Source organism: Macrosteles quadrilineatus, unplaced genomic scaffold (genome assembly GCF_028750875.1).
Source record: "Macrosteles quadrilineatus isolate MER2022 unplaced genomic scaffold, UCM_ALF_1.0 Scaffold_6__1_contigs__length_79288215, whole genome shotgun sequence".
Lineage (NCBI taxonomy): Eukaryota > Metazoa > Arthropoda > Insecta > Hemiptera > Cicadellidae > Macrosteles > Macrosteles quadrilineatus.
In genome coordinates this window covers 62,566,483-62,594,273 of record NW_026542599.1, presented here as the reverse complement: position 1 = coordinate 62,594,273, position 27,791 = coordinate 62,566,483, and the positions used below count along the sequence as shown (strand labels likewise).

The 27,791-nt window shown below is 37.1% G+C and overlaps 1 protein-coding gene across 1 annotated transcript in view; it reads right to left on the bottom strand.

Moving 5' to 3' along the window:
• Positions 1 to 24,708, bottom strand: part of LOC128997035 (proclotting enzyme-like) — a 34,999-nt gene extending 10,291 nt beyond the window's left edge. Inside the window, exon 1 of the mRNA XM_054422614.1 lies at positions 24,612 to 24,708. Within this exon, the coding sequence (XP_054278589.1) occupies positions 24,612 to 24,696 (85 nt within the window). The 5' untranslated portion in view covers positions 24,697 to 24,708. The remainder of the gene's footprint in view (positions 1 to 24,611) is intronic.
• Positions 24,709 to 27,791: the final 3,083 nt, after the last annotated feature.

Here is a 27,791-nt window from a genome sequence, read left to right as displayed (position 1 = left end):
GTTCTCTCACTGATTTGAGAAAGCAAAGTGGCCAATTCGCTCATCAGTGAGACAATGTTAACATTGTCTCACTCTAATTACTTTGTCTCACTCCAGATTTGCAACGTGAAGGCACGAAATAGTGAGCGCGTAACATGCAGGCAACGTCGTATGCGCGCGAAATACGTTGGCAGCACTGGCTGTAAATCAGCTGGTCAGCTGTTGTACTTGTATTTGTCACTTCACGTTAAATGTTATATTAAAAGTTCACTTCTGTGTAAAAATAGGTTATGTTTCTTCACCAATTTATTTGTTTTATGGTTACTGTAGGAAAAGTATAATGTGCAACTCGAGTTCAAAGTAGGTACAATTGCCTCACTCGAGAAACCATTCCTCACTCTCGTGAGTAAGGATTTCTCTCGAGTGAGTCAATTGCTCACTTTTCTCACTAGTTGCACAATTATTGTGAGAAAAGTGAGCAATTGACTCAATCGAGAGAAATCCTTTCTCACGAGCCGTAGGCGAGTGAGGAATGGTTTCTCGAGTGAGGCAATTGTACTTTGAACTCGATTTGCACATTATACTTTTCCTACAGTTACCATAAAACAAATAAATTGTGAAGAAACATAACCTATTTTTACACAGAAGTGAACTTTTAATATAACATTTAATGTGAAGTAACAAATACAACAGTACAACAGCTGACCAGCTGATTTACAGCCAGTGCTGCCAACGTATTTCGCGCGCATACGACGTTGCCTGCATGTTACGCGCTCACTATTTCGTGCCTTCACGTTGCAAATCTAGAGTGAGACAATGTTAACATTGTCTCACTGATGAGCGAATTGGCCACTTTGCTTTCTCAAATCAGTGAGAGATCATGTACATTGTTAGGTAACTGTAGGAAAACAATTATATTAACTTGTATAGCACGCAATACCGGTAGCCTAAAGGACTGTGGACTGTCTGATAGGACTGGCACTATTGGCAGCTTTCATGTTCTTTATAATATTACAATATATTCCCGCCCTACCTTATTCTTACTATTTCCTGTAACAAGTTGGATGGCAAAAAGTAAGTTATCAGTATCATTGCTTTTGGGACAGCAACGCCAAGCTGAATATGAATGCATCAAGATGTAAGCCTATGGGATTATGGTTGTAGCTTTATTACTGACGAAGACCAATAGCCAGGACAATCTAGTCCAATGATCAAGGACAGTTCTGTGCATATACAGGGTTAGTAAAAAGTGTGACACCCCCTGTTATTTTTTTAACCGCCCATACTAGAAAAACTAAACTCGGCACACCATTATGGCATGTTATGTTATGAAGTACGTTTTGGACATAACTGCCACTTGGTCTACATCCCCAAAATGGGGGATTTTGGGGGAAACTCAAAAATTTCAAATGGAAAGACCCATCGAGTGACCTCTCATTTTGAAGGTCCTGGTAAAAGAAAACCAACCACGCAAATTAGAGGCCTCTACCTCAATCAAGTAAAAAATGGCAGCCAATTGAAATTCTCAGAAGTTAAATTTAACTTACAGCTTTCCAAGTCTGGAGACCCCCTCTAAATTTTTTAACGGCTCAAACTAGGAAAACTAAACTCTACACACCTTTTTGGCATGTTATGAAGTACTTTTTAAGCCTAATAGCCACTTGGTTCCCAAACCCAAAATGGGGGATTTAGGGGGAAACTCAAAAATTTTAAATGATAAGCCCCATTGAGTGACTCCTCATTTTGAAGGTCCTGGTAAAAGAAAACTAACAACGCAAACTAGAGGTTTCTATCTCAATCCAGTAAAAAAAAGAAGCTGATTGAAATCTTTAGAAATTAGAAATAACTTGCAATTTTATATTCAACTGGCTGCCATATTTTACTGTGTTAAGATAGATACCTCTAGTTTGCGTTGTTACTTTTCTTTTATTATGACCTTCAAAATGAGAGGTCACTCGATGGGGCTTTATCATTTAAAATTTTTGAGTTTCTCCCAAAATCCCCCATTTTGGGGATGTATACCAAGTGGTAGTTATGCCCAAAACGTACTTCATAACATGCCATAATGGTGTGCCGAGTTTAGTTTTTCTAGTATGGGCCGTTAAAAAAATAACAGGGGGTCTCCACACTTTTTACTAACCCTGCATAGTTTCAATCTATCACGCTACTGATTATTACCGGATTGATTATTACAATGATCAAATATGAGTGTAGAATAGAGTGAGATGATCGGGCACTATATAATTACTGGGCCCACCACCCGGGTTTTACTCTCTGACAAATAGAGTTTACGTGGTGAAGGCAGGGACCATTCCTTTACCAACCACCCTTCTAACCTTAAAATACCATTCTTACACAAGATTGATATGATAAGGCAAGGACAAGTTGACTGATCATGAAGCCTAAAAAGTAAATTTTGAGGCGGCCGTTACTGTCATCCCTTGATTTCAATCGGCGACCTTTTTATCGTTGAGCACAAATAACTACTGTGCCATCAACTAGCTTTGAAAGAGGACATTTAACATTAAAAGAATGCAGGAACATCCCTTACTCACCCTCCCCTAGAACGCCCTCCTGTTAAGCATGATAGGCAGCCATGATAAGGTGACAGATCATAAATCTAGGCTAAAGAAATCTTTACAGTAAAAGAAGGTTATACACATTAGTTACCACCGTACCACCCCTAAGTTACCCTTCTGTGCTCTGTTACGCAAGGTAGGCTCAGTTGTGATGGCAGCAGGGATGGACGATGGACGACCTTGAGTGACCACGCCCTGTTAGAGTCAAGGTCGCAGCATCTGGTAGCAAGATAAGGTAACTGACCGCGAGCTTGCAGAACGATTACTCTACTGGGAACTCGCTGGTCAACAAGTGGTTACAGGACACTGCTTCATTTGAAGTTTGTAGGAAATGTGAACATTCCGAAATAAATTAGGTTCGAAGACCATAGGTAGTTGGTAATTCGGTCAATTTTCTATTTCTAAACTAAATTGGAGCTCAGTTAGACGTATTTAAACACAAAAATAAATTAAATATGAGTTTGGGTTGGGTATGAGGTAGGTTGCGTAACTTTTTTCTGAGACCAGACGTTTCCTTAGTCAGGGATCAATACTGGATATATACGATTTCTTGCATGTAAGTTGTTTGTATCAGCCTATGCAATTCGCCACCTTGTATGGCATCTTCAGGGGTCTTCTTGTTAATCATTCTTCTTCTCAAACACCATAGTGTTAGTGAATTGACCGGCATTTTTTTCCTAGAGGAGCATTACACCCACTCTACCACTCTACCCAATACTCAAAAGCCTAATATCGGTTTTGTCCAGTTTACTATTAAACTCTCAGTAGAAAATTACACAAGTGTCTCATCAATGATAGAAAGTGGGCTAGTGGGCTACAGTATTTAGTTTCTGTGCTTTAAAGTGGATCTACTAATTGCTTGCTGTTGAAACCCTTCAATACTTGTCGATCGATCTATTTATGGTGGTTTATGGTGGTTTAGTGGTTAGATGTTACTGAAACATCTGCAAGGAATCAGAAAATAGATTCACATGAAAGCGAAAGATATTGGTGAAAGTACTGAGTGCTTATCAGGCTTCGATGGTTGGCCCCCAAAGTCTCAATCTAGGATTGGGAACAGCTTGAAATAGCGTCGCATAACCTTTTCAATATTACGTTATTGCAAATTGTAACTCTGACATTTAACATCACTAATGTATTTTAGAAAATCTGTATTGCTTCTTATTTTTAATTTAAAACCTGAGGAAAATGATTTTAAGCGAGGAGACCCGTGCGCAGATTGCGTAGATTAATAGCGTCCAAAACTTGTTTCCCAGCAAAATGAATCTAGTGCAAACCCATTTACCTTTATAAGATTATGTTTGTTTAAAACAGTGTTGTTAGGCGAATTGAACCACTAGCTACAATACATTATTTGCTAACTTTAGATCTGCACCGTAACGAGTGGTTTACCTACCTCAACCAGGTCAAAGTGGTCAAAAAATTTGTTTATTTCAAATACATTTTCATAAACTGTTTAGTCTCTTTTGTTTAGAATCTGACTGTGGTTAAATATTCAACTATAAGGACCACTGTTGAATTGTTGAATTACAATTCACATTTAAACCACGATAAAGAAAGTTGGCCATCTTAACTGGATCTTTGAAAATGGACTTTAGAAATCAACTAAACGTGAGGGGCGAAGCCCTAGAGGAAATAACATTTTTAATTCGCAGGTGCGTTAGATTATAAGCTTTTTAATTGCATCTCAATTGTTAAAATCCGTTAAGTAAGACGGCTGGTAAAGGGATGTAACAGAGAAAAACAATAGTGTATTGAGTTTATAGATAAATGGGTTATTCCAATACAATACAAAATTGTTGTGGCAAATTGTACGAGTAACCTCCCATATTTGATAGTAATTTTCAAGTGTAAAATGTAAGTGTCAAGAAACAACTTTTTTCAAATTTAACGTGTCGCTAGCGGAAAAATGAGGCGGGGATCGCATCTTCAATGAAGCGTTATATCATTATAGACAATAGAGTAAATATAGACTGTCAAAGAAAGGTTTTGCGATCTGCCGCTAGAGCGTTATCGCCGTTCGATATCGGTTATCGGTATTCGATTCGGTGTAGACCACGACTACTCACCAGCTGTTACCAGCACTACCACTCCTGCAAACGAAATGATTACTATATCGCTAGTGTCGTCTTTTGCAATCGCGTCAAAATCATGAACATCTTCCGCGGCTGTGTAGACATCATCATTGAATACCGTGGTCCCGAAACGTCATCGTCGTCGACGATTGCGGCAATATAGTGAACATCTTCAGCGGCCATGTAGACATTATCGTCTTGCGCGATCGCAGAAAAGACGTGATCATTTTTCCTTGAAAAATTTCGTCTCGAAAACGACGTCTATTATAGCATAAATAGCACGGTCGCGGTTTAAGGACATCTCCGCGGTCGTGTAGACATCATCATCGTTTTGCGCCGTTACGGAAACGTGATCGTTGTCTAGTGCGATCGAGATAAAAACATGAAATTTCCCGACTTTGATATAAAAATAAAGACTAAATCCCAACTTTTCAAGACCATTTTGAAATTCAATACTAATACCTGACTTTCCCGTTTTCCCCGCATACTAGACACCCTGGTTAATTAGTTTTTGACCTCTTGCAAATATAAAACAAAACCTTCCAATAAACCACCTCCTAAAATTATGGATTAACAAAGAAAATTTTGAATCATTGTAATGAAACTACATAAGATATAAAAATATACGTTTAAAAAAATACAATAAGATATGGCATTTTAAATTATTTTATTGATTAATACTAAAAAAGTCAGTAAACATACTAATTCCGGGGAATTCCTCCAAAGTTGGCAACACTACTCCCAACTACCAAGTTGTTATGGAAACGGTCGCTAGCGCTTGATGATGCAGCGGTGTGCGCCGTAACTACACCATTACCCCTAGCGGTCGGCGCCGGAATATACGCCAACCGCAGCACAGCTGACAGTCTATATTTATTTCTTTTTGTCTATGATCATTATAGACAATAATAGACAATGATCATTATAGACAATAGAGTTATATGTTGTCAAGTGAATTCTGTCGTATTACATTGCCAGGTAACGATGTAAACTCTTATAAAAGCCTTTTCCGGCCGTATACAAGATGAGCTACTCCAGTAGCGGACCTCCGCTGTTCTGTTCCAGAGATTCTCTGTCGTCTGCAGACCGGTTGTTGACTGATAACGCAACCTTGATCTTAACCCGTCTGTCGCGACACCGTGGAAAAACCAATTGCAAAAACGTACAACATACTTGTAGCCAGATGAATGTAAGTAGAGCGATTCGCACTGGCAATTCAGCTGCGGATTCTCCACAGTGGAAATTTTCATAAATATATAGGCCTAAATTTCGTAATGTAAATCCTGTAAATTATAACGTTGGATGCTGAAAGTCTAACACTTCGTCTTATACCAGAAATCTATTTGAAAATCCAAGATTTAAATTATCATGTATTATGGAAAACATATTGTTGAATTTTCAGTTTATAGGTTGCCAATGATCGCATTTTGTGAAAAATTTTAAGTAGTTTTCGGACAGCGAAGTTCTACATGATTAAAATTTACGTTACAGCTCATGTTACAGCAACCTAGGTCCCACATTCAATCCAGTGCAACTGTTCAATCACGTTATTATCTTACACCGCTGGTGTATTCGTGGTGAAATGATATATAATAGTAGTATTTTGGTTCACAAGCAACGTCTATACAAGGTCCCATGCGTAATTTCTAACGGGAACGTGACTTAATAACCTGTACGAACGTAGTAAATCTTGTCATTTCCAGTCTTAGAATGCCCAAATCTCCAGTTTTAAGCTATTTTGTGCTTTATCGTCATGATTACAGAAAGTACCTTGTTTATTTTTGTGGACTTAACTTTTGAACATTATACAATTTTACTGGACGTTCCATCGGAGGCTTTACGGATTGCTGTTAAACTTCCCTAGGCAAACCATTCACCATATGTTTTGCACATAGGAAACTGTATCTAATCAGCTGGTAGAAAGTACTTTACTGTCGTGGGTGGATCATTACACATGACCTAGTGGCCTTGTACAATGTCAGAGAGAGGCTGATGAAGATATCGTATCGTGATCTCTCAGATATCATCTCTCATCTCAATCAGCTGATCTCTGATGACAATCGATCTCCGGTCGGATCACTAGGTCAGCACAAGACTGTGAATATGATGCAGAAAGCGTTCAACTACCCGAGATTCAAGTACCCAGATCACTGGATCTAACAAGGGCTTCAGGACTTTGTTCAATAAGTATCTGTTGGAAACCGAACGGTAATAGACTACGCAGCCAAGTTAGGAGATTGATGATTCAATCCTGAGAAAGATTGATTTTATTTCAGTGATGTCATTGATCTTAACAACTGGTTAACTAATTGTCTTAATAACTTGTAGATAGTAGATAAAAGACCAGGTACGGGACCGTTTTATTAAAGAAAACGCTACCATTGGCTTTATGGTCACCACAATAAACTAATAGCAAAGATGATGTGACTAATTTTAAGGGTTAAACACAGAAATCTGAATCCGAAGAATACGTGTCGCTTGGTGTCGAAAAATGCAAAAGTATCAGCATTTTGTGGATGTAATTTTTCATGGAAACCGAGTAGTAGCTTAGGAAAACTTAGAATATACAAAACAATAAAATGTGGGATTTACATTCAAATAATCCCATTGAATACCGGTACACATGTTTTTTGAGGACTCTATTTACAATAGCTGCCAGGTTTATGTTTTGACGGCAAATTTTGTAACTGACATTCTGACAGGATAAGATACTATCCAACCGGTTGGGTAAATATTCATACATTTGAAATCGATCCATAACCAACGGTGACAACAGAATGAAGCGGTTTATCGTGATCAATATAACCGTCAAAACTAAATTTTCGTCCATAAATACATATGATGAGTTTTTCTTTTAATTAAATTCAATACACTTGAGCCCTCTATTAAAATATAAATTTAAAGAACAAAGAATTTGTGTCTGAGGTTTGCTAATAGGATGACGACAAGGCTATTCAAAATGGAGGCCAAATCTAGAGCGATTGTGAGTTCCAAATATATTCTATAAAAAAGACAATTTGTCAGTTGATGCTATAATTTGTTACGGATAAGAATCAAGAAACCGGTGTCGCCAAGTCCTCATGAATAATTTATTCATTTAGTAGCGATGGAACTGCGATCTGGCAAACAAAGCATCGGCATACCCATGTTTAACTATTCGCCATGTTTGGAATTTATTGAGAATGCTGTTAATACATACACTCAATGAAGTAGTTTTATAGTGATGATATAAGTAACCTATAAGTAGTATTTGTGATATAAACGGGTTTCCTCCATCACATTTTTTCATGTGAGCAAATACGTGTTATTACCGCTAAAGAGTGAGAGGATAGGAGTAGCGAACACAATCTATGTACTACATAGCTTATGCTGATAGTGTAATCTAAAAATTCTGCGGCATCAGAACAGAAAGAAAAGTAGGTCCAGACTGTTCCCTTAAAAAAAATCCAGTGGTTTTGTAATCACACGCAAACGGAAAACAAGGCCTCCCATCCCGATAAAATAGACAAGCTAGGAACAGGACTGAGCAGAATAAAACACCAAGGATTGTAATGAAATCAATATGTATAGATAAATTGAGAAAATGCCTTCCTTCTAAAAAAAACAGCAAAAGTCACTCAATTTTGTTTATTGCTGCTTGTATACTTTAATTTATTCTACTAGCCAGTATAAAGAGGGAATTTTAAATTTGGAACTAAAGTAATAACTGCACTTATGTACCTATTCAAAATTTTGCCAAAGTAACAGATACGCTGACCATTCACAATTAATTGTGCTAAATTATTGCATATATAGTATATCTAATTGTTCCTCAGTTTTCAAGATCTCTGCTTAATCCGTTTCTTGTCCGCCTTCAACGCAAGTTTCCTAATGTTCTCGAGACACTTGGCGGCTGCTCGCTGTTTTTTCAGGACGGTAGATCCCGCTGCCTTGATCAGTAAGGGGACTACGCCGCTCTGGTGTAGAGTGATGCAGTTGAAGGGGTCCGACGAGAGATGACTAAGAGCCTCGATAGTTGTTGCTTGTACGTCCTCACTACTGTTGTACAAGAAGTTCATGAGCGGAGTGACTGCTCCTAGGCGTCCAAACTCGAAACAGTTCTTACCCCAGTTGCAGCAGTTGGCGATGGCCGAGGCGAGGTGTTCCTGTAGGAACTGATCATCCCCCGCTGTCTTGCACAGCTCAGACAGTATATTGACGACTCCCAGATCTGTCACTATCGCGAGGTTCTCCTGGTCAGTTGCCACCTTGGCCAGCGCTGCGCAGATGCAAGCTACGACACGACTGTCTGGAGATTGTAGGAGCTTCACGATCAGCTCAATACCTCCTACAAAGCTCCGCACCATCTCACCAGACTCTGTCGCGTTCTGGATGCAAGGCACGAGTGCCCAGGCCGCCTTCGCTTGGACCTTGGTGGACGGGTTCTTGAGGAGTGACCAGATGAGTCGCACAGCGTCGTGTTTCTCCATCTCCGCCATACAGTCGAGATCCCAGGCGCACTCCCCTAGCACGTGCGCTGTGTTGGCCAGGAGAGGTTGGTTGGTTCTGTTGAGTAATGTCACTAGTGGAGGTATCCCCCCGGCTCGCTGGACTACGGCGGCGTTGTGGTCAAGTTTCGCACACTCGGCCAGCGCCCCTACCGCGTGGACCAGCACCGTCTCGTCGTCGTGATCCAACAGACTGACCAGTGTAGGGATTGTTCCGACCGTATCCAAGTGTTTCACGTTGTCCTCACTGATGGCTAACTTCCAAACCGCTCCTGTGACGGCAGTGATCAATTCTGTGTCACCTCTATCCTTCTGCAGAACACGCACTAACGGTGTTAACCCTTCGTGTTTGCGAACTAACGTGCGTATTTTATCATCATCCGAATGTCTGAATATCGCCAGAGCACAGAGTTTCTTTAGCTCTTCGTCGTTGGATTGGAACAGCTTCACGATGTCCTTGACCAAGTCCATAGTGTAAATAGCCATTTGGAACTCTGGCAGGTTGCCACAGTTCTGCAGAATGCCCATGGTGCGGACGACGATGTCTTGGTGTCGCGACTGCATCAGTTTGGGCAACAGTCCGATGATGCCTGCAGTGTGCATTACCGCCTTGTTTTGATTGGACTGCGACAGCGACCACAAAGCTCTTGCTGCGTCTGACGCCACTGCTACCTTCTCTGCCTCATCCATGCTCAGTTTTGACATAGAACGACGTAGCAAACTCTCGTTTATGTCCAACATGTGTACCAGGATAGGTATTCCACCACAAATCCTTACCTCCTTGCCACTTTTCTTCAGCTTAGCGACGTTAGCTATCACAGCGGCAGCCAACTTCTGCAAATCTCTCGCTGGATCCGTTAGCAAGTCTACCAACAAAGGGATTATTCCCAAGTTTGTCACTTCGTGCTGGATAGCGACGTGTTGTGTAGCCCTACTCAGAATTATCAAAGCTAGTTTCTTGCACCTGAAATCTCTCTCCGACGTTTCCAGGATGTTTGCCAAATACTCTAGCGTGTTTCCTTCCCGGAGCGCCAACTGCATGAATTCGGAGTCTAAATCGTAGTCGTTTAGGCAGCCCAACACGACGGCTGTGGTGCTTGGAGTACTGCCTTTCAAGTATTTCAGCAGTTTCTGCATCTGCCAGTATTCTGGCGGAACCTCGTGTGAAGGTAACACTGTCTGCGGAGTCCATGTGAAGCCGTCTTCTTCATCAGAACTGTTAGACTCTACTTCCACTCCCATGGGCGACTCCATGTCAAACATGAGGTCACCTATCGCGTCCAACTCTGAAGCCATCGTTAAAATAAGCCCTATAAATTCCACCAACTAAAAAACTTAATTTGTTATTGCGATAAGTCAATTGCAGAATTGATTAGGAAATAGTTGTAAAGTGTTTATTTGAGCCGTTGGTTAATGTTAGGCTGTTTATTTATATTTATCAATACGTTAACCAGATGAAATTTGACACATCTTTAAAAGCATTGTGATATAAATTATACAAAGAGGAAACATCTGTAAAATATATCAAATCTTTACAAGATTGACATATTCTTATCGTTTCCCATGCAGCATCTTTCTAGTTTGGTTGTCTTAGGCAAAATACCTGATATAACACACCAAGCAAATTGATTGACAACATTTCCAAGGTTCAGCCACTTGATCTTTGGGTTGTTGGGTTTTTAACTTCTACGAGCAAAAGAAAGGTATTACGATGGATTAAAAATTGATGATGATGAGTACAATGAGCACAATACTGAATAAGCCCTTGGCCATTTTTTAAAAAATGAGGTTAGACAAATTAATTATAACCTAGCATCGGATTGAGGATAAAAATTAATTGAACTCTCTAACCAAACGAAGCATCAAACACATTATTACAATTAGGATTTGTAACCAATTTTGCCGACATAAAAAGAAAGATTCTCTGATGGAAAAAACACATTCTGAAAACAAGCAGTCATCAATAAATACACACTTGTACCAATAATAGCACAATATGAAACCCAGTTTGAGCATTTCGCATCCAACCTTACATTACGCAAGAGAAATAACAGCTTGAAAATCAAACGTTTGTGATTACTGTGATCAGGTGTAAGCGATGGTTGCAAGAGCACGTGAAGAATGATAATTTGATTGCTGTATCGTTAAGTACACTATGCAGGAGATGTAGTATTACTACTAGCAGTTTGACCACAGTGTGAGGGGGTATAAGTGTATTGGATAGCTAAAACGCCTCTGGTCATAGTATGCGGTGGTAACAATCAGTTACCAAAACATTTAAATATTTTAAATGCAACATTATATTTTACAAACACGATTTTTAGAGTAGAATTATTTCCAGGGATCAGTAGTATTTGGTCCCTAGGTTTATGTGCAAAACTTCCAAGAGAGATTCACATTGTTCATTGTAAAGAGTGTTTGAAGAAAATAGCACTACAAGATGTAAAATTACAATGGTTGTTCTTGATGTGCTGAAATTGAAAGCGTAAGGAAATACTACTTTCCCAGAGGTGTTTGCTTGGAGGCAACATAGCCACAGATATTCGCAATGTATAGGTAAAAGGGTACCTAATATAAAAGGCTAGTTTGTAAGGGATTATGCTTTTTCCAAGGGTTGTTATTACAAAGGAAGTTTTTTTTCCAAACAGTACTTGTGAGGTTGAAAAACAATCTTAGGCCAACTAACGTTTGATTCAGGACAGTCAGTATTTTTGTTGAATTCCCTTCAAGAACTGCTGCAACTCTGATACTGAGCTTTCCACAATCCTGTAATCCCTGAGCGGACTGCAGGTTCCTGACCGCACGTCCTTGGGTCATTGCCAGGGTCGTGGTTGTCCCCGTCGGCCGCTTTGTGTCCTCGTGACAAATGGATCGTTGGATCGCAGATTGTTTCGATTTAGCCGAGGAAATGGCGGAACATCGCCGTCAACTGCCCGTGACTTGACGTGACCGCGGTGACGCGTATCATACTAGGCGTCGTCCTGTAATCCATCTAGGCCTACTAGGAGGTCACGAATTGTGGATTTATAGGCATGCACTGTTGAAGCGATATTCCCTGGTGTGGATTAACGTCCGCACTAGTGAGTACTACGACTATCCGCAGTACTATCCTGATAATTAGACCAATTAGTTAATACCAAGGTTAAAATGTGGTTCAGATTCCACTATAAACTGTCCCTTAGTTGCCATTAGCTGTATGGGCTATTAAATAACAGCTGTATCTAAGGAATATGTCGACCTTATTCACTAACAAGACTACAAGATCGCGCTACTCATCCTACACTCATCTCCATTCATACTTGACTTATAATTTATTTTTGTAAAAAAAATACAACCGACTTCAAACGCTCTAAAAAGAATGAAATAATTTCAATAAAGTAAACTTTTGTATTAGGCAAGCTCACGTATTTAAAGTCGGCGCGGCTCTATGATGATTTTTGATACAAAATTTAAAGAGGGTGTCCATATTGCAGGTGACTATCTATAACTAAAGGGGTTAATCTGCATGTCCTTTTCATAGTTATGCGTTAAGTGTTATTTTATTACCGTAATCAGAGATCGGCATCATAGTGGTATTAACGAGTATCTTTAATAAATTATTTTCCTATTCATATAGAACATTTGTGTGTGTTATTTTCATAATGCATTTATTCTGAAGTAAACATAAAATACAAGAAAATATTTCCTTTAATATATAAACAAAACAATTCAGAATTTTTTTTTTACATATTTATGTTATCCAGCTACAATTTATTGATTTTCAAAATACACACACAATATTTAATTTCAATCATATTTGCAGTTTGAGCCACGCCGACTTGAAATACGTAAGCTTGCCTAATACAAAAGTTTACTTTATTGAAATTATTTCATTCTTTTTAGAGCGTTTGAAGTCGGTTGTATTTTTTTTACAAAAATAAATTATTTCATTATTTTTAGTGACTATAATTTTTTATGTATTAATTACTTGAGGTTTTTTGATAAGCAAAACTGTTTGAAACAATCAAAAGCTCCACAGAACAATCATTATTTTAAAACTGCTTGAGGCACCTGTTCAGGTTACATAATCAATGGGTATGAAAATAAACATTTTGAGATATTTGAGATATTGAGATATAAGAAAGAAAGAGTTGTCCATTACATTAGGCCTAATGAAAAACTAATTGTCTTTTCTAGATACATTGAAATGTCAGACATCATCGTTTCCTGCAATCAGTGTACTTCTACATTATAAAAATAAATACAGTAACGTCTCAAGCCTTTTGGAACAATATGAAAGTTATTCCTCAGCTACCAGTACTAAAAAATCTCTCAAAAGTGGAAAATTGGTCGTTAACACGTATAGTACCTTTGGAAAATATTATATGAAAGATTGGTTCGGCTAAAAGTGGTGCAAGCCATGTAGGTGGTTTTGTTTGATCAAGATATAGCCTAGTCGAAATTGCAAATCATCTTCATAATAGGCATAATAGTAATGATAAGATATAGTAACTGGGTAGAGAATATCAATAAACATTCCACATCTGCAAATGCATGTTTAGTAATTAAAATATTTTACATTTTTAAGACAATTGACGATTATGCACTGTCACACTTTTTAGGTCGTGTACGTGTAAGGAATAATTGCATTTAATTTATATTTAGAACTGTTTTACGAATGCTTTGGTTTTCACAATACACCTTTATTTGTCAATATCATACAGCTATTCACTGAAACATATGTTTTTGTAAGTCAGAATATTCAATAGGTACTAAAAACAGAATTACTGTATACACAAATCAGGTCAAACGTTAAAATACATTTTTTATAGTAACCAAAACAAAATGCATTTTTCTCAATGTAATTCATTAAGGCTCCATGGCAAGAAATAGTTTATTGATCAATATGAAGCAACTGTTTCATGAATAATTGTCTGTAGCTTCATTTAAATGGTTTCAACTTACAGCTGTAGGAATGTTATTATTATTTATTGCCTTCTCTGCACAAATGTAAACAATCTGAACAAATGTAAACAAAATAAGTGTTGAATATTTAAGGTTTTAAGAATTTTTCACCGAAACAAATTTTATACTTAAAGATAATATATAAGGTACCAAATAGAAACTCTCCTGGTTATTTTGGTGGTGGAACCACACTGATCGGTAAAAGAATCACAGAGAAATTGGTGAACATACATAGAAAAAAAAACATCGCCACAAACAAATTGAGAACCTCCTCCTTTTGTTGGTAGTGGGGAAGTCGGTTAAAAATACCTACATTGTAAGGTCGCCATTTCAATGAAAAGTATTAGTATCTGTCAGGAGCCGCCAGCAGAACTGGGTGGTATTGACCCACGCACCACTTCTTTATTTTTCAAATCTTGAGTTCTTGATTTTAACACAGTTTTTGAGCGACGCAATAGTATTGGATTAGATTATAACCATGTGACTCCAACACCAGGGTGCGTATGTATCTATCTTATTTTTTGATTTATCTAAATGATCAAAGACAGCTAAGTCCAGTTTCGAACCATCGAAAGCAACTGACATTTCTCAGGAATGAACCGGCAACCTCCTAACTAAATAGCAGGTGAGAACTAAATCTATTGATTTGAATAATATCTATGAATCAGTCAATTGCCAGAATGTTCCAATTTATCTGAGGAGAGGTGGTACTAGGTGGCACTATCGGCAACATGATTAAAATTATTGAAACTTTACTTTTACAACTATGCACTTTACTGTTAACGGGGGAATTTTAGTAATGCTTCAGGCACGTTAGAATCTATCGCCATATGAGATGTGACCATACATACATTTAGAAATATCACGTAGTGAAAGTGAGAGCAGAAGGCCGGTTCGTTATCAATAGCTTACATGTATTAAAAACTATAAGTACAGCCTAAATGAAGCTGGATAAATACCTAAGTGTTCCGCTCACATTCAACCCCAAAATCGGTCAGTTTGAACCTCAGAATACCGATTCTATTCACAATAACGATTTGTAAATGGAAATTTATAAATTATGTTTTCCAAACAACAGGTCTACATTGGAAATAAACAAAACCACGTTAAAAAGTGTCTTTACAAAACTGCAAAATGTCCAATAAATAAAAATACACAACTAACTGCAAGTACTACGTTCACTTGAATATTCTCAGGACAATTTGTTTCGCGTGTATTTGTCAAACCAAAACAAGTCCAACTCCTCATCGCTATTCACATCACGTCCTGTGTGTTGACTCGCGCTGTATGAAGAGTGAGGATGATTTTGACAAACATTTGCTCGCATCTGCCGCTAGCCGCCCACCTTGCATTGTTTGTGTCAGCAGGAGCCAACAACGAACATTCAACATTGAAACACAATCCACGCACTGACGCCGTTCATTGACATTGACATCCACGTGGCCTGCCAACGCCAGAACTGCTCGACAGCTGAAATGTTTGTGGATGAACTACTCAATGGCATGATTCATATGTTAGTCAAGTCTTCGGATCTTAATATCTCATTCGTCTGAAGATGTAACTCATTGATGAATTGACTCAGACCTATTACAAACCTTGGCTTTGAACATGTCAACCTCTTTTGGGGTTTTATGTTCCCAGTTTCTTACATCAAGTCCGTAAAACTTAGGTTTCTTGAAGAACTGCACTTATGAGATTTTCTTGATGCATGTGTCTGAATATTTTTATCATAGGTCCAAGAGGAACGAGAGTGCTGTCTCTTACCCCATTCAAAGCGGTGCAGTTAGCAGTTTTATTTGTATTGATTTTTTTATATTAGGACAGCTCATATGTTTAGTACCCGAAGACGTCAACATCATAACGACCCGTCAGGTTTACAATTGAAGAAGTCAACACCAGAACATTTCAAGACTAATATCCTAAAATCTCTGTACAAAAAGATGGTCTGGTCAACCCCTGAAGACACCAAGACCAAAACAACTAGCCATCCAAATAAACATCTCAATATGTCATAGAACAGTCCTTTAGTTCACATTTCGGTATATTTATCCATCAAATAGCAAACATCACCAGGTTACATTTAAAGATGTCAACAACAAAATACGTTATCAGTTATTTAGCTCAATCTTACTTTCCATGAAAATGAACAAAGCTCATAAAGGTTACCATTAGAAAACCCATCAGTTCAACACATGAACAGCCCAACGATCTACTCTCAAATTACAAGGGACCGTGCATACTTTGACTAACAACTAGTATTACAGGTTCTTGGAAGCTCGAGACATTACGAGCGTGAAAATTCGTTGAAGGCTTTCAATTACGATCCTTTAATTTTTAGGGCTATCTTTGCGGAATTACGGGTAGTCAGACTCTGAATCTCTCATTACGAATCAGCCGTATGCAGGGTGCAATGACCAGGGTTGGAGAAGGAAATCATTTAAGAATGAAAATGATGTTCATAATATCTTTTGTTACCGTCCAAATTCATACCCAGTCAGTTTGATAAAGATCTGATTGCCAAGGCAAGCTGGGTTATTAATTTCTGCACGGTTCATGTGAAACGCCCCAGTGTTCTTGGAAAGCTGGCGCTCCTGTTATTTTGTGATAAGCATTATTGAAAGATGTTCATTTCTAGCGAGATAATTGATGTACCTAATGTGATTGTAATTCTATCACTTATTGTGGTATGAGGAGGAGCTTATTGTGCTTATTGTGGTATGAGGAGTGCTTATTGTGATATGAAGAGTGCTTATTGTGCAATGAGAAGTGCTTATTGTGCTATGAGGAGTGCTTATTGTGCTATGAGGAGTGCTTATTGTGCTAGGAGAAGTGCTTATTTTGCTGTAAGGGTGTGCTTATTGTGATATGACGAGGGATTATTGTGCTATGAGGAGTGTGCTTATTGTGATATGAAGAGGTGCTTATTGTGTAGTAAGGATGTGCTTAGTGTGCTATGAGGAGGTGATTATTGTACTACTATGGGCTTGTAGGGGCAAAAGCCCCTAAAAAACCAAAATACATAAATTTTTTATCAACCTTCATTGGTCATTTATAAATAAGCACTGATTTTCTAGCATTATAATATAGTTTACAACACAAAATGTATACAATATATTATATACAGTAGATACATTTACATTTAAATGGTGGTTTGTAGGGACAATAGCCTCTAAAACAGTAAACTTTTTTTTTTGGAAAATAATAAGCATAAAAAACAATTAAAATTTGGTTTAATTCAAGTTTTATTTACATGAATAGAAATCACTACTTACTTATTGCATTTGATAATTAGTCAGAACCTCTGGATAAACTATGTTTTTTGTATATGAATTGTTTTCTGTATTGTTCTGTTCTCTTGTATTTGCCATATAAACTCTGATTCCAAAAGGCTATGAGTACACAGATTTTCAGAAATACAACTAATACAAATCTGTGGCACAGCTGTTTTAATTTCAAAAGATGTAAACAAATTAAACCCCATGTTGTTTTAATGGGAAAAGTTTTATTCTGTTTGCGATAATGAAGAAGAAATAATAGAATTCTTGGACTCTCCACTTCAACTTGACTTTCCTCTGGAAAAATTCAGACCTACAGAAATTAAGGCAACCATTGACAAATCGCTAAATCCGAAAAAATCTCCTGGTTACTATTCTATCACTGGGAAAATGTTAAAAGAACTGCCAAGGAAAGGAATGATTTTTATTGCATTTATCTTTAATTCTATATTGAGACTAGACCACATACCAACTCAATTTAAGAAAGCCCAATTAATTGTTATACCAAAACCAGGAAAACCTCCTCATGAAATCACTTCCTACAGACCTATAAGTCTCTTGCCTATAGTGTCCAAGTTGTTTGAGAAATTGTTCCTCAAAAGACTACAAGCTCTTTTTGAAGAAGACGACGGAGACATGGCACCGTGGAGCAGGTCCATAGGGTTGTTCATACAATTCGAAACTGTTTGGAAAACAAACAATTTTGTTCTGCTGCTTTCCTTGATGTCAGTCAGGCATTTGACAAAGTATGGCACTCTGGCTTACTATTCAAAATTAAGAAGTTACTGCCCCATTCAGTTTTTCCTATTTTAAAATCATATCTTACCAACAGAACTTTCCAAATTAAACATAAAAATTACTTAACTGACCTTTACCCTATAGAATCAGGAATCCCCCAAGGAAGCGTGCTTGGACCATACTTTTATATTCTCTATACATCGGACCTACCAGAAAGTGTAAACACTATGGTTGCTACATTTGCGGATGACACGGCGATTTTATCTGTCCACGACAATCCAGCTCAAGCTACAGCAAATTTACAGCTAAACTTGGATGAAATTTCTCATTGGTTTAAAACATGGAGGTTCAAAATTAATGAAAATAAATCAGCACACATTACTTTTACCTTAAATCAAGCTACATGTCCTCCAGTATCCATGAACAATATTCACCTCCCTCAAGTAACGGAAATAAAATACTTGGGCATGCACTTAGATGCAAAGCTTAATTGGAAGGCACATATCTGGACTAAAAGGCAACAACTAAATTTAAAAACAACTAAACTTAATTGGCTTCTTGGATCTAAATCAAAACTCAGTACACAAAATAAATTGTTACTGTACAAAACAGTTTTAAAACCAATTTGGACTTATGGTATTCAGCTTTGGGGATCAGCAAGTACCTCAAACATTGAAATTATTCAACGTTACCAATCAAAATTATTACGTAAAATTGTCAACGCTCCTTGGTTTGTTACCAACAGAACACTTCACAATGATCTTCAAATTCGAACAGTAAAAGAAGAAATTACAAAATATAGTGAAAAATACATTATAAAATTGGAAAATCATTCAAATCTTCTTGCACTTAATTTATTGGACAATCACAACACCACAGACTGAAGCGACATACGATATTGGACCTACCATTCAGATTCGGCTAAGTGTTATCAAAATTCTCTTTGTTTGCTAGTGTTGACGGTGGTCAATTACTAGCTCATGTTCTTCAAGTTATTTTTGTATCACTATTTATATCATTTGCTTATTGTTCAACTTGAACAGATTGTAAATTAAATAAAGTTAAAAAAAAATTCTGTTGCGAATTTATGGTAAAACAAATAAGAAAAAATGAATAGTTTTCCCTCAAAATTCACGTCAAGACCTTTAAAATAAGACCCCTCCCATCCTTCTACGGCCATCCAGTCACTCACGATTTCTTTACAAAAATTTGACTTACGGAATTATATATATAGATGAGGAGTGCTTATTTTGCTATGTGGAGGTGCTTATTGGGCTGTAAGGATGTGCTTATTGTGATAGGAGGAGTGCTTATTGTGATAGGAGGAGTGCTTATTTTGCTATGTGGAGGTGCTTATTGTGATGCCTCGAGGTGCTGATTGTGATCTAAGTTCATCTTGTGATACTCTAATATACTACTCTAACTGTAAATGCATACCTATAGACACAAAGTCATGATAAGTTTAAACTATCAGAAACAAGCCAAAAGAATCAAATTGACGTGGTAAATCTGAGCCAACATTTTAAAGATCCTGAATGAAACCTCGCTATGAACCTCAGGTGTGATTTGCGGTTTGCGACGTCCGTAATAGGAGTGGTAAATGAAACGTCTCTCACCGTTACAGGCGTGGGCAGATGTAATTAGGCCAGATGTATGATCAGATCGTGGCTCAGATATCACGAGGAAAACAACATTAAACAACAAGCTTATTGTTGGAATTTGACATCCATAATTTGCCTCTGGTTTAGTCTCTTTCAGACATACCCGTGACGCTTGAATAATTCGCGTTGAAAATTATACGCTTGATTTCAACTGGTCTTCAGCTGATCCATAAAATCTTAAAGGTGGTATCATTAATCTATTACTAAAGGTAATAATCATATCTCAGGTCGGAACTCTTGGTGTTCCAACAACGATTGGTTCATTCCTTATCTACACTTCTACACCGAGTAGAGATCAACGAGATATCAATTCCCTGAAGTGGTGTTTTAATTACTCCCGATATCTCCTGTCACACGATCCTTAGTATGAATTCTATTAGCATATTTTTCGGAAACACCAATAAATCATAATACCCATTCCCCATGGCCGCCGGGCGGGGCGGAGTCACTTAAAGAGATAATGGTCACTTAGAAGACGGTTCTGGGAGGTTGGATGATTGATGTTAGAGATCAGCTGTTTAAGTTCTTCGTTCCCTGTGGCGGATCAGCTGTTTAATCTTCGCCGTTCCTTGCGGTGACAGCGCAGACGTTCCGCGAATCTAAAGGTCACTGGAGTGAAACTTGCAATGAACTTGAACTGTTGACGGATCAACCAGGATTTAGTTACTCAAATGAGTAGTTCTTTGTGAAGAGAATCGTTTGTAATATCATCTTTAGCTTTGATTAAGTGGTAGATTCCAGTTATTTATGGTGACAAGATAGTTTCCTAATCTAGTTTGACATGTGAAGTATCTAGAGTATGGATTAAAAATGCTACCTTAGAGATCCGCAATGCTTATCGAGCAGCTGAAGAGAATTGAAGATATGTTTATGTCCTTGTTCGTTTTCACACATTGCATTTATTACTACCAAACAGTAAAGCACAGTTGTAAAGAATGCGAGAAAAAGAGAGAGACTTTTAGTTGACACTTAAATTTTTCTCTAAAATTTCGAGTTTATGTCAAATGATTGGTGGATTATATTTATTTGTGCAACTAGTGAGCAAAGGGTTACATAGCGTTCCAACATAACTTAACATGAAACATTGCACAATAACCTGTGCTTTTAACAGCATGTACTATCTTTCGATAATAATTATTAAAGATAATGTTTGAAACCATTTGCAAGGGGAATGAAGAACCCATTATTTTAATATCCAATATCAAACCGGAAAGTTCCAGGGCCAACCTGTTACTTAGATGGAACCTATTATCTAAGTCTGGAACCAAATAGCGAACCTGTGAATTGAGATGAATGGCATCCTGTAGTAGATACTGTGACTAACTTACATGTTAACGTTAGTGTAGGCCTACCCACATTCGACAGCTTGATCTATGTAGATGTGTATTTTTATTCTGTGTGGTTTTCCTTTTGCGATTTTTCAGCGTTGGCCTTTTTAGATACTTTATAACCTTATTACGGGAACTAAGTCCAGATTTTGAAACGTTGAAAAGTAGTACTGTAGTTTTTTTACTAGTAGTGATGGAAAATCCGATAAAAAATCCTCAAATAACAGAAAACATACTCGACATCCTCTCCAGCGCTGATGAACCCTGGACCTATAGACCTCCTACACCCAACTGGGCATCAGTGGGTGCCTTGGACAAGAGCCATCAGATTATACCTTCCTCTACTCAACAGTGAGTGAATATCAGGCGCGGCGATGAGTCTACTGCCTATGACTCGTGTCCCAAAACACATTACGTCATATACATAAATACACTGAATATTGCCATGCATGATTTGCTAGGGTGAGTTTGAGGGGTTAAGCACCTCAGTTTATTCCTGAAAATCGTGTTTTGTTATCAATGAAAAATACATGACATGGCAAGTCAAAAAAGTAAAATAAAGTGATATTTAACTACATAGAGAGTATAACATCTTCTTGTATTTTAGTTTAGATCCTCCAACACGGTTCTATTTTTCACATTTTTGTGTATACTCGCTAGTCCTGTTTTTATTCAGACGATATGATTTTTCACGAGCAAAACATGCACAACTGTACATATGTAGTTATTGATAGGGTGTACAATATTCGTAAAAACCACACTGTACTTTTTGATAGAAATTTAAGGTATTTGTCGAATGGTCGACGTATGAGGTTAGTGGATGCATATAGTCACCATACTTTAACTAGGCTATGTGAATATCAGTCAATTTTCCAACCTATTTTCTGCTCATCATTTCTCTCGTAAAAATGGGCGGTTATGCAGACGTAGCTTACGAAAATAAGTATAGCATCATTAGGTGTTACGGGCATGCCTTCCAGTGGGAAACAATAGCTTTACGTCATATATTCTGTTCTCCGTTAGAGAAATATGTTTATGTTCTATAGTTACTGAATTGAATATTCAAACAATTATGATAGTGAGTCATGCTTTGAAATTATTGCCCATTAAAACTGAATAGTGGATTATTTAAGGAGTGCCTCACCTTTCATACCGTTAAAGGAAAATGTAAGTCCCTCCTAACGTTTTTACTAATGCGGAAGAAAATTGTTGTAAACATCGTAAAACTATGTAGCTTTGAAGTACTGAGTCGGATGCAGATTTTAATGCAGGGTCTCAAAGAACCCAATAAGCTTCAACGTATACGGAAACTCGTTTTACTCAGTTGTAAAATCATCACAAATCATTCAAAGCTAGGGCCTCGTTGAAAGTTAAATTTAAAGTAAAGTTAGTTAGGTTTGAGTGAATGTATTCAATAAACAATTACTACCTGTAGTTATTCATATAAAAGAGAAGTGACTTGTATAATATTAAGTGGAGATAAGCTTATTATAATTCCACCAACAATAGCACATGATTTGCACAGGACACGTAATATAATTTTACGCCACACTACATTATTTTGATGAACTTCCCACGCAAGGATTTAGTCCAGAAAACAGCTGTTTGCCGCCAGCTTATTCAAATGGGGTTTCATTGCGTAATACTGTTCTGCAATGAGTTTTACCGGACACCAATCAGCTGATTATACTGTATTTGCGTGGCAATGATTGGTTATAAACAAAAACATAACCTCTCTTAGAGGTTATGACTGGTGATGTTTAGTCCTTTAGTTGGTGGAAATATATAAGGATTTGTACGAATTAAGTAGTATGGCGTAAACTATCGTACGTAACTCGTCCAAAATGTGTTTACCGGACTCGTATGGTAATCCCGTACTCGACTTCGTCTCGCACGGGAACGACCACACTCGTCCGGTAAACACTTATTTTCAGGACTAGTAACGTAATATACTATCACAAGCAGCATATCTGAATCAGCTGATTGCTTTATTCAACAGCTGATTTGATTGTTCGCCATTTGACCCAGCAAACCTGAATGGAAGAAGACAAACACCTCAGATACAATGGATGACGGGTTTGTTCGTTCTATAGGCTGTCTGTTATGAATGGGATGGATCCCCATCATAAAGAATTACAACTATGTTTCCATTCGTTTATTTTAAACATGGATAAATTTGTATACGTAACGTATTTCTAGCTTGATGAACCGTTAACTAAACACCTCAGTCGAGCGGTACAGTATCTCAATCCTTATTATTCAAAAACCCACTTTCGCTTATTTTCATGTAATAATTAATTGAGTGCTTCTGGGGTTTCAATGTCTACAGTAACACTGGCTCCCATGGCAGATATGAGCTATATTACGTTAAAAACCCTTTTGACAGTTTATATTTATAGCTTATTCAGTTCGATCCGAATGACTAGATATTACCTGTGAGAAAGGCTACTTCGGTCAAACCGCGCGTTGAAGTCTCCTGCTTTACGGCAATTGATCGCCAATTATTGGTGTTTTATTCAACAGTACTTCAATACTCAAACCCGTATACAACTACCCGATAGTTTAGGAATAGTTATGAATTAATATAAAACATTAATAAATTAATGTTGTTTTATAATCTCAATATCACAAGTTACTATGAAGTCAGATTTTTGTAGTTTTTTGATATAGCTTATATGGAAAGTAAATTTGCCTTTTAACTAATAAAATTAAATTTTCTGACTTTAAAAGCTGATTGAAAAGTGAAATCTTCAAAGTTACATAATGAGCCTTCAAATTCTATAACGGGATGACCGGGTTAATCTAGGAAAAGCCTGCGAGAACTAAGTTTTAAACACGTATTTCCCAAATACTTGATTATTTACAAGTTCTTGCAGATTATCGGAACTGTGACTTCTTTGAAAATAGCCAGTGTGATTTTATAAAATGTAAAAAATAATAATTATGAGAATGATTTAAAATATTGAAATTCTTATTAAAGTTGTGTAGAAAGGCTAGTTGGTTGATTGAATGAATAATCTTGTAATATAAACATAAAAATATTGCTTTATATATATAGAATGCATCATGTAAAATAACAAAGATATTTACAATACTTTATTGTTAATATAGATTTTTTACTTTTCGTGTCTGTTAGGTTATATTCTGCAAAGGTTTTATTCTGCATCACAACCATCATAGCCTAATAACATGTCCTTTGCCTCGACTTGGTTAGCTTATGGATCTCATGCACTAAATGTTTATAACGAAACCGTTTTTAAGTAAACTCTTTTTAAACCCCTGTTATGTGACGTATAAAAGTCAATTGCCCAATTGCATGAAATAAACTGTTACCAACCTAAAGATTTTTTTCCTAAAATGTATTTAATACATATTTGTTTATATATATTTTTCTGAATCGTATAAAAATATTATAGTTTTATATTTCCCCTCAATCCAAATTTTCGTCCCCTCTCTTTAAGTCACAGCTATATAACTATTAACTATTATTATTTTAACTATCGCCTCTAACATTTTTACATCTATTAATGTATCAGCTAACTCACCAGTGTTGGTACTGTTGGTATCCTGGGTACAGAGAACCGAGGTCCCAAGGACGAGGACAGACACCAAGACATGACCCGAGGACATGGCGGCCTCACTCCTCACTACAGACTGAGCGTCTTCACTCGTCCGTCCTCATCGCTGCGTCCTCGCCACTCCAGAGTCAATGACTTCTGTGTAAACAAACCAGAAGCTCACTACACACCTTACATCTGTCAAGTACAAGATCATTGGTGGTGGCTTTTATCAAGTGCTACAGTGTTTAATGAAGGTTGTCGTTGAAGAATTTGTCAGCTCTGTATGTCCAAGAATCTAAATATATGTTAGATTGTTTTAGGTTAGAAAGTTGTTTAACAAATAATGCAAATCTTTGTAAATCAGAACAAGTAACCTTCACACAGACACACAGTCTGTCGAAACAACAGTTATGGGAGAAAATTTGTTTTTCTAAGCTAAGAAAAAAATACTACTTTCGTGGAGCTCAAAGAAAAAACTCATAAATGAGTTAAAGTGATTTACATTTTCATATTTTGTGAAAACCGTTTTTAATGCATTGATCCAATCAAATGTTTGACAGGCTGTAAAATAGATTTACAGTTACAAAAACTCACGCTCCGTTTAGCATGAGGGTTTCATATGTTGCTGTGTGTCTATCTGTAAACCGCAGCTAGTTATGTGAGTTAGATTTTGATGTAGTTAGAGTTTGAGAAAGAGTTTTAGAGTTAGAGTCTAAGTCCACGTGTGTTTGATGGGTAAGACGATTGACATGCCGCACCCGTCCCACCAACTCACTCCAGGTATGCGCTTCTATTTTGAAACTTTCGCTTGACTTTAATCATCAACTTCACCGTATTCGTATCCGGGTGATGCTTTTACTTTTACCAAGAAATTCTCAATAGTATGTGTAAAAAATTGGTACGCGAAAAAATTGGCACGATATACAAGATTATTTTATACGTAACGACCCTACCCGTCGAGCGTTGATGTGATTTTAGAAGATACGTGGTATATTTTAAAAGAAAATTGGGTACAATTTGAATAATGTTTATGTAGAAATTAAAATCCAAATTATATAAAAACTTTAATTTGTGCAAGTCCAACTTTTTTATTATAATCTCCACAGATTCGTCTATTTCAATATATAAAATCAATAGAATTAGCTTAACAGTGATATCTATATATAAAGCCAAAAGTACCCATGAACTTTTGAGAAAATTACAAGTCACACCCCCATAAACCATATACTTAAAAAGTTCGTCATGACGAGAAACCTTGCGCAAAACTATCCATTATTTCATAAATTGCCCTTTAAGGTCGTAATTCCTTTCTAAAGGGAACTTTCCATATACCTAATGTTAAAATACCTCAGCTGTACTTATTTGTTGTATTCTGTTTTGTTTATTTCAGCCCAAACTAACCAATCAATAATGTTATTAATACTTACGAGCTGTTAGCCCGTCCTACGTACGGGAATTGAGTGTGTAACTAAAACTGAAGTTATATCAATATATTTCCATTTCTAATCCAAGCAAAGATCAAGCGGTTAAATATTTACTGTAAACAAAAAGCTGCCAAGATGAATTAAAACATGTAAACATTGTTATTTTCCTATTCTTTCCTCAAACAGTCGAACAGAAAAATAATTTGCACAAACTTTTCTTCGAAAACTCGTGGACAGAGCCTTGATTTGTATACATCAGTGGCTATAGAATCTTACTTATTTCCTATAATCAATGGCAAAATCACAGAATAATAAACTAACCTGATAGTTCTAAAGAATATTATTATATTCAACCAGCTGTTAGTTAAAACAAATGATATTGCACTAAAACAAACATTTTAAAATTTTAAAGACTGCTTAAAAAAATAAATTGGAACATCTAGCATTACCACTTATATTTAAATAGTCTGCCATCCTCTTACTTAATAAAAGAACGTATCAATGAGTATAGCATTACACATAGTATAAATAAATCAACCCTTTGCATGTCGTTATTATCCAAATGCTGAATTTGTATCACAGACGCTTAATGTTTACATCTGTTACGTTGAGCAATTGGTTTTGTACCAAAAGATAGTGTAGAATGTTAGCATCGGCTGCTAGACTTTTTAAAATTTTTAACTTATTTTCTAAAAAACTGAAACCCTAAACTAAAAATATGGCTTCGAGATTCCCTAGTTATCAAAATTATCTTTCTTCCAACACAAAAATCATTAAAATCCGTCAAGTGGTTGATTCAAAATCTTGAAATAAAAAACCCCTGTCACGTTTTAATATTATAGATGAAGTCAAACGGGGTGAAGCCCGTGGGTAACAGCTAGTTGCAGTAATGGCCTTTGAACATGTGATTGAATTTAACTTGACAGCTGGTGTATATGATTGTATGGCTGACATATTTTGTTTATGTAATAAACATGATTCCAATAACTAAGCTAACTTACCGGCTGTAAGAGCCGAAGATTCACCGCTATCAAATCGGTTTGATGATGCATAAAAGACAAATTCCACAGAATGCAAATGAATGCAAAATGTGTGTAGATTGAAGTGATCTGTGTACTGCGAGTTGTTACTGACTACTGCCAGTAAGACCAAACAATCAGAAAGAATAATTGAGTCTAGTTTCGGGTAGCCGAGTGGCTATAGTGTTCACCTAACAATGAAAAGGTCACCGGTTCGATCCCGAGAAAAGTGTGCATCTTTTTGATGGTTCGAAACTGGACCCAGCTGTTACTGATCATTGGGCTGTATATTGGATAATGACACAGCTGATCTTAATCAGCAACAAAGCTACACAGATCATCTCACACCATTCCACGCTCATCCTTCACTCGTATTTGGGTTAAAATACGCACCTAGGTGGCATCCCATCCCAAAGATGGATAATTGATCCACCAAAAAACCACTGGATTTTTTCTGATCGAACAGGCAACCATTATGCTTGTTAGTCGAACATCGTATAAATATTTCTCTCTTCACTTAACATCACTTGATGAGTGCAATCATGAGCATTGTTGTTTTTGACATCGCCTAGCAACTGAGTGTCCGAGGTCCAGGATAATGCCAAGGACCACGCCGGGATCCGCCCAAGAATTCCCAGACCAATCCACAGCCAAGGTCCAATGCGGGGGCGAGACTTCAATATCAATATATGCGAGATTAGTAGATCTATCACAGGATAAGG